Source organism: Bubalus kerabau, chromosome 4 (assembly GCF_029407905.1).
Source record: "Bubalus kerabau isolate K-KA32 ecotype Philippines breed swamp buffalo chromosome 4, PCC_UOA_SB_1v2, whole genome shotgun sequence".
Classification (NCBI taxonomy): Eukaryota; Metazoa; Chordata; class Mammalia; order Artiodactyla; family Bovidae; genus Bubalus; species Bubalus kerabau.
Window position 1 is genome coordinate 5,969,969 of NC_073627.1, and position 17,617 is coordinate 5,987,585.

The 17,617-nt window shown below is 52.2% G+C and overlaps 1 protein-coding gene across 1 annotated transcript in view; it reads right to left on the reverse strand.

Moving 5' to 3' along the window:
- The window catches only part of SDK2 (sidekick cell adhesion molecule 2), a 149,321-nt gene that overhangs the window by 47,687 nt on the left and 84,017 nt on the right, over window positions 1-17,617 (reverse strand). The window contains exons 20-26 of the mRNA XM_055579553.1: window positions 7,702-7,897; window positions 7,391-7,489; window positions 6,842-7,033; window positions 5,021-5,142; window positions 3,901-4,010; window positions 3,651-3,801; window positions 325-562 (exon numbers count right to left, since the gene is read on the reverse strand). Coding sequence (XP_055435528.1) covers window positions 325-562; window positions 3,651-3,801; window positions 3,901-4,010; window positions 5,021-5,142; window positions 6,842-7,033; window positions 7,391-7,489; window positions 7,702-7,897 — 1,108 coding nt within the window. The remainder of the gene's footprint in view (window positions 1-324; window positions 563-3,650; window positions 3,802-3,900; window positions 4,011-5,020; window positions 5,143-6,841; window positions 7,034-7,390; window positions 7,490-7,701; window positions 7,898-17,617) is intronic.

Below are 17,617 nucleotides of genomic sequence, written 5' to 3' on the forward strand. Positions count from 1 at the left end.
ACCTCCAATCGTGGGGTCTTGCAGGCATCACTGAGGTCAGGGTTAAAGGGCGCAGAGCCAGCTATCGCCTCCTGGGAACCTGTCCCCCTAACTTAGGAAGCAGTGCAGGGAAGGATCAGGTACTAGAGACACACGCACACGCACGCGCGCGCACACACACACACACACACACACACAGAGGATGCTCTGCCAGACGCTGAGCACAAGCAGGAGAATGAGCCCAGGACATTCCTGCACAGCAGCTCCAGCCTTAGGGACCGAGGCAGGGTGTCCCCAGGCCACAGGGAGGTGACCTGGGTGAGGGCCGGGCACCCGGGCCGGTACCTGACTCCCGGGTCCGGCCCATCACCGCCGGGCTCCAGGGCCCGCTCCCGACGGCATTGAAGGCCTGCACCTGTGCGCGGTACTCCGTCCACTCCTCCAGGTCTTCGATGGTGCACTCGCGCTCCACACGGTCGTGGACCACGTGGCTCAGTGTCTTGCCGTGGCCGTCTGCCCGGCTGTACTTGATCTTGTAGCCCACCGACTCGGGGTTCCCGTTGTATGCCATCTCCGGGAGAGGCTGCAGGGGGGATGGGGGTGGGGCGCAGACTGCTGTGAGGCCTGCCGCACGCTGCGCAGACCTGCCAGGCTCGTGCGGCCTCTTCCAGGGAGACTTCGGGATTACCCAGCCCACTGCCCAGCCTCTCGGCACCGTGTGAGGCACGCTCAACGCTGAGCATGGCTTGGTTGTGTGACTCTGTGTTTCTGACGGCCCCACCTTCTCCCCAAGTCTCCCCCTGGGCTCAGAGGAGAGGCAGAAACCACTCTACAGTGTGTACGACAAATTTACGACCCTGCCGAGGGGGCTGGCCCAGGAGGAGCGGCTTAAAGGCTGTCTAACACGTGGCACCTTTGGCCGCGGTCTCTGCCACTAAACTCGCTCCCCCAGCCTGCCGACAGATACTTATTTAACTGCTTGCAACATGCCCGATCTCAGCTCGCGTCTGCCCTTGGAGAACAAGCGTGCGGAGACAGCGTCTCCAGCACAGGAGCCGCTGCCAGGAAGCCCTTCCGCCCAGCGCACCTCCGCCTCTCCTGTGCATTTTCAGCCTCCCTCTTCTTCTTGGAGTCTCGGTGAAGAGAAAAAAAAAAACAAAAACAACTTCCTCTCCTGGGCCTGTGACTAGGCTGGTGAGGCTGAGGACACTGCCTTAAGGTCATCTGGATGAACTTGGCGGTGCTGACCCGCAGTGGAGACGTGGGCCTGTTGGGGGCAGCCTGTGACCCGGGCAGGCGCTAGAAGACTCTCGCTCTGACGGTGGCAGGGCTGGAGCTGGGGTGCTCTCAGCTCTCACCGGCCCCCGCTGTGCTTCCCCAAAGAGCCCCTGATCCACGGGCCCCCATGTTCTGACCCACTTTCTCCAGCTCCTCAGCCTGTGCCTCGCCCCCTCCATACTCTCTCCCCGGCCCCGCTCCTACAGACACTCAGTGAAACAGACCAGAGACCATTAAGGCAGCGATCGATGCGCCTGAGAGCTCGAGCTGGGCCCAGGTCACAGGCTCCCTCGCCTGCTAAGGAAAGGTAAGGGGCCACGCCATTAGGGGGGCCCCAAGGGGCCCAGGCCCCGCACAGCCTGGCAACTGCCTCCTCTGCCCCTCCGGCCCCCACCCCGGGTATTGGACGTCTCAGCCTTTTAGTACTTGGAAACCTTAGAGCGAGGGGCAGGGGGCAATCAGAGAGCCAGCCTGGAGGGGAGCGGAGCGGAGGAGGGAAGTGGGGATGGGGGGTGGTGGGCTGGGCAGGTGGACAGCTCCGCCAGGTGCCTGCAGCTGGCAGAGGGGGGCGGGGCGGGGCTCACTGTTCATAATTAGCGCTTATCCAGGGCTTACAGTCACCAGCGCCTCTGTCAGGCTGTCTACGTAAATGAAAGGCAGCAATGACCTGATAAACCATAACCCTGATAAGCTTTGGTTCTGATAAACCAAAGCTCGGTGCTTTTTAAGTTGAGTTTGGGACAACTAGTAAAGATCTTTCAGTTAAGTTCAGTTCAGTCGGTCAGTCATGTCCGACTCTGCGGCCCCATGGACTGCAGCACGCCAGGCCTCCCTGTCCATCATCAACTCCCAGAGTTTGCTCAAACTCATGTCCATCGAGTCAGTGATGCCATCCAACCATCTCATCCTCTGTCGTCCCCTTCTCCTCCCGCCTTCAATCTTTCCCAGCATCAGGGTCTTTTCAAATGAGTCAGTTCTTTGCATCGGGTGGCCAAAGTATTGGAGTTTCAGCTTCAGCGTCAGTCCTTCCAATGAATATTCAGGACTGATTTCCTTTAGGATGGACTGGTTGGATCTCCTTGCAGTCCAAGGGACTCTCAAGAGTCTTCTCCAACACCACAGTTCAAAAGCATCAATTCTTCGGCGCTCAGCTTTCTTTAGTGGAGGCCAAAAGGAGTTGTGTGGGGACTTCCTTGGTGGTCCAGTGGTTAAGAACTCGCCTTGCAATGCAGGGGACGTGGGTTTGATCCCTGGGCGGGGAACTAAGATCCCATATGCCATGGAGCAACTACAGCCCCTGCCCCGCTCCTCCTGAGCTCATGCGCTGCGACCAGAGAGTCTGTTCACCATGACTAGGACCCCACACGTGGCAACTAAGACCTGATGCAGCGAAATAAATATATCAATAAACGAATGTTTAAAAAAACGAGTTGGTGGCTGGAGGGACCAAGTGAAGCAGAGTTGGGCAAACTCCCCCCAAAGCTAGGGTTCCTGGGTTTTCTAAGAAGCTGGGCTGTGCAGAGCTGGCCCCACGTCTCCTCATCTAGGAATTCCTCCTGGTTTGCTGCTCTGTGGGGCTTCATCCTGGGAAATGCTGTCCCGGGGGAATGTTCAGGGGGAGAAATGTTCTCTTGTTCCCCCAGAACAAAAGCATGCTCAGGGTTTACGGCAGTGGGTTTCAGGGGCCAGACTCCCTGGGTTGGGATTCTGAGCCCTGCTGTTAACTAGAGGGTGTGGGAGGATGGAGGGAAGGCTACTTGGGAAAGTTATCCCACCTCTCTCTGCCTCAGTTTCGTCATCTGTAAAGTGGGGCCAGGATTACTGTCACAGGCTCCCACGGGGAGGGCTCAGTGTCCAACACCGATAGCAGTCAGAACACTCAGACAGCGCCTGGCGGGAGGGGAAGCCCTCAGCCGTATCACTAACTCGTGCGGGGTCACGTGGGGTAATAACCCTCGACGTGGAGCCTACGGGGACAGAGCTTAATGGCTCTGCCAACTCTCCCTGAACCTCAGGAGGAGCCACTCATTCTCCGACTTGGTGGGCGAGACTACTTAGGTCTGAATCCCAGAACCACCGCAGGGAGCTGTGTGACTGGGTGAACGCATAACCTCTCTGAGCCTCATTTTTCTTAGCTGTAACTTGGGATAGTAATATGTCCTTTGCAGGATTATATGGAAGAAAAAAGATAAAATGTTTGGCACATGGCAACGCTCAATAAAGTGTTTTCTAACTTCTCGTCATGTAGAACACTTGTTCGTTTGGCTAAGACTGACGGCCAGAAGCGAGAAGGAGGCTGGAGGTGAGCCAGCAGATGCCCACTTCTGCAGGGCGATGAGGCGCAAGCAGACGTCCCACCCCCAGGGCCCTCGCCGTGCTTGCGGGAGCCTCACCATCCAGCGGAGCCACAGGCTGGTCTCACTGGCCGTGCGCAGGGTCACGTTGGCCGGGGCCGTGTCAGGGGGTGCCTGGAGGGTCTGGATCTTTCTAGAAGGCTGGCTGGGTGGGCTAGTGCCCACGATGTTCACTTGTCGCATGCGGAAGCTGAGCCAGGCGGAGAGAGGGCAGGCGCAAGGGTGAGGGCAGGCCGCCAGGGCCGAGCCCACTGCCGCACGGGCAGCCCCTCGCCTCTGCGCCCCGTACCTGTAGTAGGTGAAGGGGTTGAGGTCGGGCACCTCCATGGAGCGGGCGTCAGGCTCGTTGGGGAGCTGGTGGATCAGCTGCCACTCCTCTCCCTCCCCAACCACGCCCACCTGCAAAGGGAGACCCCCTTAGAGCCGGCCAGGCCTCCAGGCTGAGCTGGGGGTGCAGGCTGGCCCATGCAAGGCTTTGACACAAACCCCATGGCTCACCTGGAGGACACCAACTGGGGCCCCCTTCTTTCCAGGCCCTTAAACATGACTTCAAGGGTGACCCCGAGCCCGCCTGCATCAGAATCTCATGGACACTTATTACAATACAAAACCATTCCTGGGCCCTGCCCGTGAAAGCATCAGAAACCCTGGGGGTGGTGCCCAGGAGTCTGCTTGTTCAGTAAGAAAGCTTCCCGGGTGATTCTCCTGAACAGCTGGCATGTTTCTAAAACCCCAGCTAGGGGATTCCCTGGTGGTCCAGTGGATAAGAATCTGCCTGCCGACGCAGGGGACTTGGGTTTGATCCCTGGTCTGGGAAGATCCCATGTGCTGCGGAGCAACTAAAGCCCATGTGCTTCAACTACTGAGCCTGAGTCCTGGAGCCCACGAACTGCAGCTGCTGCCCGCGTACAGTAAGGACTGAGGCCCTTGCTCTAGAGCCGGGGCTCCACAAGAGAAGCTAGTGCAGTGCAAAGCCTGTGCAGCACGACTGGAGAAAGCCCACGTGAAGCCAGAGACTCATCGCAGCCAAAACCCCAGCTAGATCAGAGTTCCTGAGGGTGGGACCCGGGCACTGCAGTTTCTGAACACTCCCCTGGTGAGGCCAAGCTGAGAACCATGAGTGTAAAGGAAGCAGCTGGTCATTTCTCTGGGCCAGCAGGTCGCCACACTGATCAGAGGGTGTGTGCGTGTGTGTGTGTGTGTGTGTGTGTGTGTGTGTGTGTGCGCGTGCAGGCATGTGTGTATAGGTGAGGCAGAGGGGAACTGTGGACACTTTTGGTGTACCTGGCCTTCTGTACCTTGCATATGGACTTCACACTGATGTAAACACACACACAGTTTGCTCTCGAGAGCAGGGGCATGGCCAAAGCGAAGGGCAGGCTGCCCACTCTCCCCTCCGCAGGCTCTACCTGGGCCTCCACCAGCCAGCGGGAGATGGAGGTCTTCCCGTCGTAGCCTGGCTTGAACTGCAAGGTCACGGAGCGAGGGCCGATGTTGGAAATGCCCAGGTTGGTGGGGGCTCCGGGGAGTTCTGGAAAAAGGAAATAGGGCAGGAAGGGAGATTAAGAAGAAGGTCCTTCCACATTGAACAGGGCTCTCTGGGCACAGAGGGGGCCGTGTCACTTATTTCCTGGAAACCTCCTCCTCCAAGCACGACTGAGGCCTCAGCCCCCTACCCCGCCCCCAACACAGGCTTCCGTCCTGCATCTATGGCTCGCTGTGTTCAGACCAGGGACGGGGCAGGCTCAGGGCTGAAAGAACCTCAGGGCCACGCAACAGGGGCTGGGCTTCCTAGAAAGAATCCTCCTCTCCATCCACCCATAACCCGTGACAGCGCTCCCCAAATGATACTGCCTGAGGGAGATTTGGAGGAGGGGTGAGGGGAAGGAGGAGACCTTGTATCCTGACCAGGAGCCTTGAGGTTCAGGATGAACAGAAAGAGCTCAGATGCCAGGGTCAGACTGCTTCCGATGCTGTGTGTCTTTGGGCAAGTTCCTTAACCTCTCTGTGCCACAGTATCTTTCTTGGTAAAATGCAGATGATAATATCGTCTACCTCAGGGTTCCTGTGTGTGTGTGTTAGTTGCTTCATTGTGTCCAACTCTTTGTGACCCCATGGATTGTAGCCTACCAGGCTCCTCTGTCCATGGGACTCTCCAGGCAAGAATACTGGAGTGGGTTGCCATGCCCTCCTCCAGGGGATCATCCTGACCAGGGATAGAACCTGCATCTCCTGCACTGACAGGCAGATTCTTTACCATCTGAGCCACCAGGGTTACTGGGGGGATTCAGTGCACTAATGCGTGCAGCCCTGGGCTGGGTAAACACTTCATCAACTGTCGTGCTGGCTTAAATTATCAAGTAACTTAATAACTACCTAGTGGCTAGGAAGGTAAGGAATCTGCCTGCAATGTGGGAGACACAGGTTCGATCCCTCAGTCGGGAAAGATCTCCTGTAGAAGGAAATGGCAACCCACTCCAGTATTCTTGCCTAGAGAATCCCATGGACAAAAGAGGAGCCGGGCGGGCTACAGTCCGTGGGGTCACAAAGAGTCGGACACGATTGGGCCACAAACAATCTCCTTCTTGTCACTGTTATCATCACGTGGGGTCAGCTGAAGCCCAGTTATCTCAACCATCCTGGTGGGTGGGAGGCTCCAGGCATCCTGGCCACATCACACAAACACAGACTCACAGACCCAGACGGGAATGTGTGGGTACCCAATGCCTCTCCCCATTGATACAGACGGGGAAACTGAGGCACAGGGGGCACGTGACTTGCTCGAGGTCGCAGAGTCTGGCAGAAGCTGAGAAGGGGCCTCAGCTTGCTCTTTAAACTGGGGGTGGGATTACTCGCACCCGGCTCTACCCCGCTCCCAGCACACATTCCCACTGGCTGGAATCCCATTTGGATCCTTAGGGTGACAGTGGGCATTCTTTCCCTGAGTCACAGACCCCAGTGTGTGACACAGAGCCTGGTGTGGGCAGTCGGGGGCGGGAGGCGGCCAGGGGCGAAGGAGAGAAGGGTCGGGGCCTGCGGGGTCTGGGCTCCCCTGAGAGCCAAGCGAGGAAGCAGCAGAGTCCACCCAGCCTTGCCATCACGAGGGTGAGGCCAGCCCTGGGGGGACCCGGGGACCACAGACCCCAGGGAGGGGCTGGCTGTGTGGGACGGAAGTGGCCGCCATCAGGAGGAGAGCAGGCAGAAGCCGAGCGCGGGAGGCGGGCACCCACCTGGAGGCACCCCCGAGGAGATGGTGGAGGCCGACACCTGGCCCTGGCCCTTGGCGGTCATGGCGGCCACCTCGATGGTGTAGGTGGTGAGCGCGGTGAGCCCGGTCACGCGGTACTCCAGGGTCACGTTGGGCAAGTAGTGGGTCACACGCGTGTTGGTGCGGTTGTACTCCTCCCAGGAGATCCGGTAGCCTGGGGAGAGCCCACAGCGCTGTGTAAGCTCAGCTGCGGTGGCTTCAGCCTTCTGCTCTGCTGCTCACGTCCCCACGAGTCTGGCGGTTGGACACGCGCTGGAAGCAAGGTGCCTCCAGGGAAGTGGGAGCATCGTGGGTCGGGGGGGCGCCCTCGCTGTGTGGGGACTGCAGCCATGGTGAGGAGCTGGGGTGTGCCACAGAGCAGAGGGGCTGAGAACCTCCTCTGAGTCTTCTCCAAGAAAGACTGGTCTGCTGAGAGGTTCTGGAGGGACGCTGGGTAGATGGCAGGAGGATGGACAGGATGACCCTTTCCGGCCCGGCTCACCCCCCGGGTTGGCAACGCCGAGGGGCCTACCTGTGAGGATGCCGTTCCTCTCCCCTGGCTCCTGCCAGCTGACCTTCAGCGAGGTGTCCAGGACGTCACTGAAGCTCAGGTGTCCCACAGGCCCAGGCACTGCACCCCGAGAAGGCCCCCCACCCCACCCGAGGCCAGTTAGAGCCAGAGAGAGACCACCGTCTGCAAGATGACCCGCGGGGCTCCAGGGGCACCCCAGGCTGGAAGACAAGAGCAGGGCTGCCCTGTGCCTGGAGCGCGCAGCCTGGGCCATGGAGGGGGGGCACGTAGGGAGTGGGGGGCAGAGGGAGCCGGGACCAGGGGCTGCCTACCATCCTCATGGGTGCGCACCAGCTGCGGGGTGCTGCGGGGCCCGTCCCCGGGGGTAGTGAAACACAGCACGGAGGTGAAGTACTCTGTGAACTTCTTCAGGCCAGACACAAAGCCCACGTGGATGCTGTCTTGAAAGTTGGGCCGGGCGGTCACCATGGTAACCTCCTCTTCCTGCTCCGGCTCCCAGGCGATGAGCTGCAGAGAGGCCAGGCACTCAAGCAGGGCGGCAAGAACGAGACCAGCAGAGGCCCAGCGCTTTCCCAGAGGCTGGGCCACGGATAGTGTCCAGGAGCCCAGCTCCCTAGGGTCCCTCCTCCCAGGGAAGGGCAGCTGTGTTGGTACCCACAGGCCACTGGAGCATCTGTCCTCTGGGAGCTCACTCTGGGGTGCTTTTCCATTCCCTGAGTGACTTACTCTAAGCAAGGCAGCCAGCAGGGTACTTTCAAAGGGTCATCTCTCACTCAGTTCCCACGGCAACCCCGTAGGGAGGGACTTGACCAAGACTGGCTACATAATTTGCAGATCCAGAGCAAAATGCTAATAGAGACCCCCTTGTTTAAAAATTGTTAAGAATTTCCAGAGACAGCAGCAAAGCGTTGACCCAAATATGGAGTCCTTCCAAGTATGGAGACTTGAGTGACTACATAGGCACGAAGCCAGTCTGGTTTTTCACAGATGATGAAATAGGCTCAGAGAGGCTAAGTGACTTTACTATATCACACAGCGGCTAGAAGCTGAGGGTCTCTGCTTCCAATACCTGGACTCCCTTGTCTTTCTCTGTCTGGGCTAGGACACTTCTCCCCTGGAACTTCAGTGTGTAGTTAACTCTAATCCTTTTAAACTTGTTCTGAGTTGGGATTTTAATCTTAACCATCTGCTAGAGGTGGAGTGTCAACAGGAAAACCCTGTCTGGAAACTCAGCATCACTTTTCATTTAATCTCCACTCTATACATCCCACCCATAGCTGCATAAACTCCCCGCCTCCCCTTCCATCTCTTCCTGCCTCCTGTTTTTTAAAACTGAAGTGTAGTTGATTTACAGTGTTAATTTCTGCTGTACAGCCAAGTGATTCAGTGATACATATATATGTGTGCATGCGTGCCAAGTCGCTTCAGTCGTGTCTGACTCTTTGCGACCCTATGGACCGTAGCCCGCCAGGCTCCTCCGCCCATGGAAATTCTCCAGGAGAATTCTGGGGTGGGTTGCCATTTCCTTCTCCAGGGGATCTTTCCAACCCAGGGATCCAACCCATGTCTCTTGTGTCTCCTGCAGGGGCAGGCGCGTTCTTTACCACTAGCTCCACCCGGGAAGCCCCATACATATACACATATTCTTTTAAAATATTCTTTTCATTATGGTTTATCACAGGACAGCGAGTATGGTTCCCTGTGCTATACAGTAGGACCTGTTGTTGATCCATCCTACATATACTAGCTTATACCTGCTAATCCCAGACTCCCCATCCATCCCTCTCTCCCCCGCCTCCCCCGAGGCATCCACAAGTCTGTTTTCTGTGTCTGCGAGTCTGCTTTTGTTTCACAGGTAAGTTCATCTGTGTCATGTTTTTGATTCCACATGTAAGCGATATCCTATGGCATTTGCCTTTTTCTTTCTGACGCACTCAGTGTGATCATCTCTGGATCCATCCTCGTGGCCGCATCTTTCTGCCTCCTGGTCTCTTGTCCCCCACTCCTTTTTTTCTGGGCCCTTCGTCTGTCTCTAACAATGACCGCTGCTCTCAGAGATTTCCTCCTTTATTTGAAGTTGATTAAATAGCAATTAATGGTGAAAAGCAACACAGCATGAGTTTTAATAAGCCCGGGTATTTATAGACATAAAACAATACTATGCCAATGTTTCCTGATTAACTCACGCCCATAACAATGCTTAATCTGCTCCTTTTCATGGCCGCCTGTTTATAAAGGATGTTTGGAAATTTAATTGGTATTGTGAAAAGATAGCCGATAGCAAGTTAATTAGACACTAATTAGACCCTAAAAATACTAATCAGAAATACTAAGTGGCATTTAATAAGTATGTTAAATACCCTCCTTATTTCGGTTATCTTGTTTCATAGCAATTAAATTGCTGAACTTCTTTGGAGTAGATGAAGAAACAAGTTTGATGTTTTAATTTAATTAATGTAAATTCAAATTAATTATGCCGTTAGAATTAATTGCGTGGTGTATTCTCCAGTAAGTGCAAAGTCTAGGTAAATATAATCTTACTGAGTTTAGACCAATTATGATCACTACCATTTAAAAAAAAAAAAAAATGGGACAAAGAACGTCCTGACAAGTGCCTGGAAACAATATCACAGGGAACTGTCTTCGGAAATGACACGGAAGACCTGCACAGGATGCCGGAAGCCTGGCGCGATGGAGTCATGCCGGGCATGCGCACATCCAGGCCAGAGACCAAGATGGCGGAGGCGGCTTCAGAAGGTTTATTCTGGCGTGTGGACCACCTGTCCTTCCACAGCTGCACCTGCAGAGGAGGGGCTGAGGGTTCTCCCTCAGGACCAGGGAGACAACAGAAGCGTCTTCGGTGCCTTCTAGTGCCCGCAAAGGGGCTGGGCTCTGGCAGCCATGGGGTAGAGTCTGTGCTCCATGTACACGCACTGGGCCTGGCACTGGGTCAATCCATCACCAACGAGTCCCGTTTCACCATCGCAATGAGGATGAGATGGGAATCACTGCTCTGCGCTGTTACAAAACCAAAACCAAGGGACCTCCCTGGTGGTCCAGGGGTTAAGACTGTCTTCCAATGCAGGGGACATGGGTTTGATCCCTGGTCAGGAAACTAAGCTCCCACCTGCCATGGGGAAACTAAAGCTCAACTCTGTCATTTACTGGGAAAGTCAGTCAACCTCTCTGAGCCTCAGGATTATAGGAGACACTATGGTCTACCCAGATAATCACGATGCTGTGATCACTCACCTAGAGCCAGACATCCTGGAATGTGAAGTCAAGTGGGCCTTAGGAAGCATCACTAGGAACAAAGCTAGTGGAGGTGATGGAATTCCAGTTGAGCTATTCCAAATCCTGAAAGATGATGCTGTGAAAGTGCTGCACTCAATATGCCAGCAAATCTGGAAAACTCAGCAGTGGCCACAGGACTGGAAAAGCTCAGTTTTCATTCCAATCCCAAAGAAAGGCAATGCCAAAGAATGCTCAAACTACCGCACAATTGCACTCATCTCACATGCTAGTAAAGTAATGCTCAAAATTCTCCAAGCCAGGCTTCAGCAATACGTGAACCGTGAACTTCCTGATGTTCAAGCTGGTTTTAGAAAAGGCAGAGGAACCAGAGATCAAATTGCCAACATCTGCTGGATCATGGAAAAAGCAAGAGAGTTCCAGAAAAACATCTATTTCTGCTTTATTGACTATGCCAAAGCCTTGGACTGTGTGGATCACAATAAACTGTGGAAAATTCCGAAAGAGATGGGAATACCGGACCACCTGACCTGCCTCTTGAGAAATCTGTATGCAGGTCAGGAAGCAACAGTTAGAACTGGACATGGAACAACAGACTGGTTCCAAATAGGAAAAGGAGTACGTCAAGGCTGTGTATTGTCACCCTGCTTATTTAACTTATATGCAGAGTACATCATGAGAAACGCTGGACTGGAAGGAACACAAGCTGGAATCAAGATTGCCGGGAGAAATATCAATAACCTCAGATATGCAGATGACACCTCCCTTATGGCAGAAAGTGAAGATGAATTAAAAAGCCTCTTCATGAAAGTGAAAGTGGAGAGTGAAAAAGTTGGCTTAAAGCTCAACATTCAGAAAACGAAGATCATGGCATCTGGTCCTATCACTTCATGGGAAATAGATGGAAAACAGTGGAAACAGTGTCAGACTTTATTTTTCAGGGCTCCAAAATCACTGCAGATGGTGACTGCAGCCATGAAATTAAAAGATGCTTACTCCTTGGAAGGAAAGTTATGACCAACCTAGATAGCATATTGAAAAGCAGAGACATTATTTTGCCAACAAAGGTCCGTCTAGTCAAGGCTATGGTTTTTCCCGTGGTCATGTATGGATGTGAGAGTTGGACTGTGAAGAAGGCTGAGCACCAAAGAATTGATGCTTTTAAACTGTGGTGTTGGAGAAGACTCTTGAGAGTCCCTTGGACTGCAAGGAGATCCAGCTGGTCCATTCTGAAGGAGATCAGCCCTGGATTTCTTTGGAAGGAATGATGCTAAAGCTGAAACTCCAGTACTTTGGCCACCTCATGCGAAGAGTTGACTCATTGGAAAAGACTCTGATGCTGGGAGGGATTGGGGGCAGGAGGAGAAGGGGACGACAGAGGATGAGATGGCTGGATGGCATCACTGACTCGATGGACGTGAGTCTGAGTGAACTCCGGAGTTGGTGATGGACAGGGAGGCCTGGTGTGCTGTGATTCATGGGGTCGAAAAGAGTCGGACACGACTGAGTGACTGAACTGAACTGAACTGATGGTCTACCCTGATGGTTGTAGAGAAAAGGGCTGAATTGATGTGTCTTGTTTCTGATGGAGGCAGTACATTACAGGCTCTCGAGTCCAGGATAGTACGTTTGGCCTGCTAGATACTCGAGTTAAAAAAAGAAGGGGAAATTCTCTTTTTCTCCCTCCCGTCCTCTTTCTATTTTTCTGTCTCTTTGCATGTGCACAGATTTGTATAAAACATCCTGGAAGGATATGTAAGAAATTAACAACAGTGATTCCCTGCAGTGGGGAGAATTTCAAGGTTGGGTGGGAAAGAACAGGCAGATGAGCGGCTGGGGTGGGAGGGGGTGGGATGGAAGAAAGATTTCTGCTCTAAGTTTGCCTTTTTTATGTTTGTTGGGTTTTGAATTGGGTAAATATATTTCTGGTTGAAAATTAAATTAAAAAATGAAAAAAAAAATAATGGGGCAATTTGGCCATAGCAGCAAAATTATATATATATCTATCTTTTGACTTAGCAATCTTATTTCTAAGAATCTATTCTAAAGTTATACATGAAAATATAAAAAGATGTATGCATAAAACTGTTCACCGTGGAAATGTTTGTTACAGGAAAGACAGGAAACAACCAAAATGTCTTCACTAGGGAGCTGGTTGACCAAACAATGTGAGATCCACATGCTGATGCTAAGTCGCTTCAGTCGTGTCCAACTCTGTGCGACCTCATAGACGGCAACCCACCAGGCTCCGTCATCCCTGGGATTCTCCAGGCAAGAACACTGGAGTGGGTTGCCATTTCCTTCTCCAATGCATGAAAGTGAAAAGTGAAGTCACTCAGTCGTGTCCGACTCCCTGGCACCCCATGGACTGCAGCCCACCAGGCTCCTCCGCCCATGGGATTTTCCAGGCAAGAGTGCTGGAGTGGGGTGCCATCGCCTTCTCCTCATAATGGACTACAATGCATATTTTTTAAAAAGGAACATGAAGTATCTCTGTATACAAAGTGATCTCCAGGATGTAGTGAAAATAGCAGCAAGATGGAGAAAGTGCGCATCGTACACCGTCATTCATCTGAGGCGAGGAGACACATTGATGTATGCATGTATTTGTTTATGTTAAAGAAATGGAAGGGAAAATCAAACCAAACCAACACGTAAAAAGACGAATTCTACTGGGAAGGCAGAGAACCAGAATTCAGGCTGATTTTCTCAGAGTTAACTTTTCTTTGTAGATTTAACCTTGGAACCATGTAAATATGCTACATAATTACAGATCGAAATTAAATTAAAAAATCAATCCCTAAAAATCAAACCCAAAAGCAAACAAATGAACTTCATAGTGTATTGAGTTGTAGCAAAAATCAGAAAGAAACCCTTTCAAAGACTTTGCAGCACAGAAAGGGGTGGGGGAGTATATCTTGCTGGGATACACCCTAAAAACAGAAAGACCTACAGATCATCTGAAGCTATTTTCAGTAACCACAGCGTTGATATTACTGTTCTGAAACTGTTGTGGGTATCTGTGGGATCAAGTAGGTCAGTGATTCTTTGGTGTGAAAAGAACTCGATTTTTAGTATGGAAAAAAGAGAGAGAAAAGACCCACGAGATTATTTTAAAAGAAATCTGAAAGTCCTGAAATTGAATTGGAAGTATCAGTATACGTTTTATTTTTTAAAACAGTATTTTTCAGTTGTCCATTCACAGAGCTTCAAAACAACAGTCAGCGCTAGAACTGACTATTCTGGTATCTAACTATCATTTAAAAGAAACAAGGGCTCCCTGAAGACGTGGCTGATCCCAGGCACGCTGCAGGAGGAGAAGATAGTTTGGGCCATCCTGTCATACCAGAGAGCAAGGAAGCTACCAAAGATTCCTGGGGCTGGGACTTCCCTGGTGGTCTAGTGGTTAAGAATCTGCCTGCCAACGCAGAGGACGCAGGTTTGATCCCTGGTTCGGGAAGATTCCACATGCCTCGGATCAACTGAGCCTGTCGCCACAGTTACTGAACCCACGTGCTGTTAACTCCTGAAGCCTGTGCACCTAGAGCGTGAGCCCCACAACAAGAGAAGCCGCCACAACGAGAAGCCTGCACGCAGCAACGAAGACCCAGCGCAGGCGAAAGAGAAAAAGAAGACTCCTGAGCCCACATCAGAAGGACTCACCAACTCCAAGAGGCAGGTGATGGGTCAGTCTGGCATCAATAAAAGTAATAACAGCGGCTTGAAACATAACAGATGTATTAAAAATCCCTGAGGACATCATAATACTAACAGCAACAACAACAGGACAGATGCCTCCTTCTGCCCCCATCCAAACTCATCTATCACCTTAGAAGATGCTGAGGAACCAGTTCATTCCTCTGAAAATTGTTAACTTACGGAAAAGACTTGAGCACTTACCATGCTTTCCCTAGATGAACTAAAACTTCAGGTAACCAAAAAGCTGTTAAGGGAAAAATTCTTTTTTTTTGGGTGGAGGGGGGGAAAGTATTTCAGCCCATAAATCGAGACAAAAATCACAACATTCACTTCTCCTCCTTTTGCAACCCCTACTGAGATAACAGACCACACAAGGACCATCAGTGGCCACTACATCCTAGTAAGACAGACAGTCGGATGCTTTGCCGGCTAATGAGAATGCACAGCACCATCTAGGAAGTAGTATTTTGAAAAAAGATATTCAAGCCTGAATCTGATCAAACCTCTCATTCTAAATTCCAAATTACTGCAAATATAGTGTTCAGAGGAATAAATTAAATGACCCCACAGGGATGCAGTCAGCCGATCCAGCCAGGCTGTGGAAAATTCTATAGGATAAATGACTAAGTTTCTCTACAAAATAAACTAAAAAGGAGAAAGAGGGGGACAGAGAACGCGTGGGCCAACTGAAACCTAGAAAACTCCAACCAACTGCAGCTGTGTGGCTTTCCTTTGGATCCTGAGGCAAATCAACCAACCAGTCAAGGAAAGGATTTGGAGACCAGGAGATTTGAATGCTGACTGGGTATCTGATACTATTAAGGGGGCCACTGATATTTGAAGGCACCATAATGAGATGTGGTTACTGTGGTGAGGTTTCAAGTAGAGACTTTACAATGTTTCTCTGCAGGAATATGAATGGATGAAAGGATACAATACCTGGGATGTCTTAAAAATATTCTAGGACAGAGGCTGGAAAATAGAGGGAACAGGGCTTCCCTGGTGGTCCAGTGGTTAAGAATCCACCTTCCAATGCAGGGGAAGTGGGTTCCATCCCTGGTTGGGGAACTAAGATCTCATGTGCTGCAGGGCAGCCACTAAGACCTCACGCAGCCATTTACATAAATAAGAGAAAAACAGAGGGAACACGCTGGGCCGTGTGTTGGTAACTGTGAAGCCACGGTGCACTATGGCTTTATCCAGTCATTTTAGTCTTCTCTCTAATTCTGCAGATGTTTGAAATTCTTTCACAATTCAAAGGGGGAAAAAGGTCCCTTCTCACTGAAGGATGGAAGAGATCAACACTGCTTTTTTTCCTCCCTGTGACACTGAAGGTGGAAGGAGCAAGAAGCGAAATTCACACATGTATCCATCTGCACTTAGAAAAAAATCAGTTATAGTCATTATTTGACAGTTAAATCATATGACACTGTATTTTTAATGCAAGGCAAGGTGTAGGGTCTGGAGTTTGAATCTGAGCTGTGCGGTTACTTTGAACACATTACCTGTCCTCACGCCTCAGTTTCTTCCTCTACAACATGGGGTGATGGGAACGTCCCTGGTGTTCCAGTGGCTGAGACTCTGAGCTCCCAATACAGGGAGCTGGTCAAGGAACTAGCTCCCACGTGCTGCAACTAAGAATTCACACGCTGCAACTAAGACCCGGCACAAATCAATGTTTAAAATAAAATAAAACGAGGGATGTTTCTGGCAGTCCAGGGGTCAAGACTCTGTACTTCCAATGTGGGGGGGTATGGGTTTGATCCCTGGTCAGGGAACTAAGATCCCACATGCTGCACGGCCACAAAACAATAATAAAAATAAAGAAATACAATGGGGATGATGATAACAAGTTTTCCTTCTTAGGGCTCTTGTGCACCTTGCCCAAGACAAGTATGGGAGAGAAGCCCATACTGCCTGGTGCTAGAATGCGTCCTGTCTAAGCACGAGTGAGTCTTCCTCACCTGTTTCTATGCTCCAGCTATTTGGACAGTTCCTTCCCACTGACTTTCAAGGAGCAGGGAGTGGGTGCTGGGCACTGCCCAGACCTGGGAATCAGGTGGGCTTCTGTAGCCTCCTCTGGCTCTGGCACATGATGGGTCTTTGCACTAATTGTCCCGGCCACTGAGCTGGTCTCCTTGGCCCTCTGGGAGCCATTTGCCTTAGAAGTTTGCAGCCCAGGGCTCCCCAGGGTGGAAGGAAACTTAGAGTCAGCAACAAGAAGCTAATTGTTCCCAGCTCAGCTCCTCTGCACGATTCGAGCCTCCCCCTTCCCTCCCCTGCCGCCCCCCAGAGTCTCAATTAAGAGGTTTCTCCAGCCAGCCACCACTGCTGGCGGGAGCTGCAGCCTTGGCCCAGGAAGGCTGGCTCGGCCTCGGTGACGCGCCTCCCCGGGAGGGGGATGCCACAGCTGGAGTCTGTCCCAACCTACACCCTCCCCCCTTTTTGCCGTGCTGTGCCAAGTCGCTTCAGTCGTGTCCGACTCTGCGACCCCATGGACTGTAACCCGCCAGGCTCCTCTGTCTGTGGTATTCTCCAGGTAAGAATCCCGGAGTGGGTTGCCATGCCCTCCTCCAGGGGATCTTCCCGACCCAGAGATGGAACCTGCGTCTCATGTCTCCTGCATTGACAGGGGGGTTCTTTACCACTGAGCCACCTGGGAAGCCCCCCTCCTTGGTTTACCAGCAGAAAAATTCTCTCAGTGATTTAATCTCAGTCTCTTCCTGTCCAGCCACCTTGACCTTGAAGCAATAAAGGCTGAAACTGCAGGTCCTAGAAACACTCTTGGTTGTTGCACACGGGTGGTTTGAGAATGTACTGGAAGTGTCTGCGGTCACTGCCAGGTCGCCAGATCCCTGGGCTCCAAGCCAGAGCCTGAAGTTCTCCCCCCTCACTGCTGGCTTCCTGGTGACATGTATCATCACCCCCCGCCCCCCGTGCTGCCTGCCTGCGTGAGAACACGGGGAAGGCGGCCGTCTGCACACCAAGGAGAGAAGCCTCAGGCAGAACGAACCCCAAGGACGCCCAGCTCTCGGCCTTCCCGCTTCCAGAACTTTCAGGGGATACACTGCTGCTGTTTAAGCCGCCCAGACTGTGGTACCGCGTGAAGGCCATCCAAGCAGCACGTCCACTTCCACTCCTGTTTCTAGCGTTTCCCTAATGCTTGTTAGGTGTTTGCCATTCTGCTCAAAAAATTACAAATACCCTCACTTAATCCCCACATAACCCCAAGGGATAAAAATTAGCATCATTTTCATGCACAAGTGAGGGAACAGA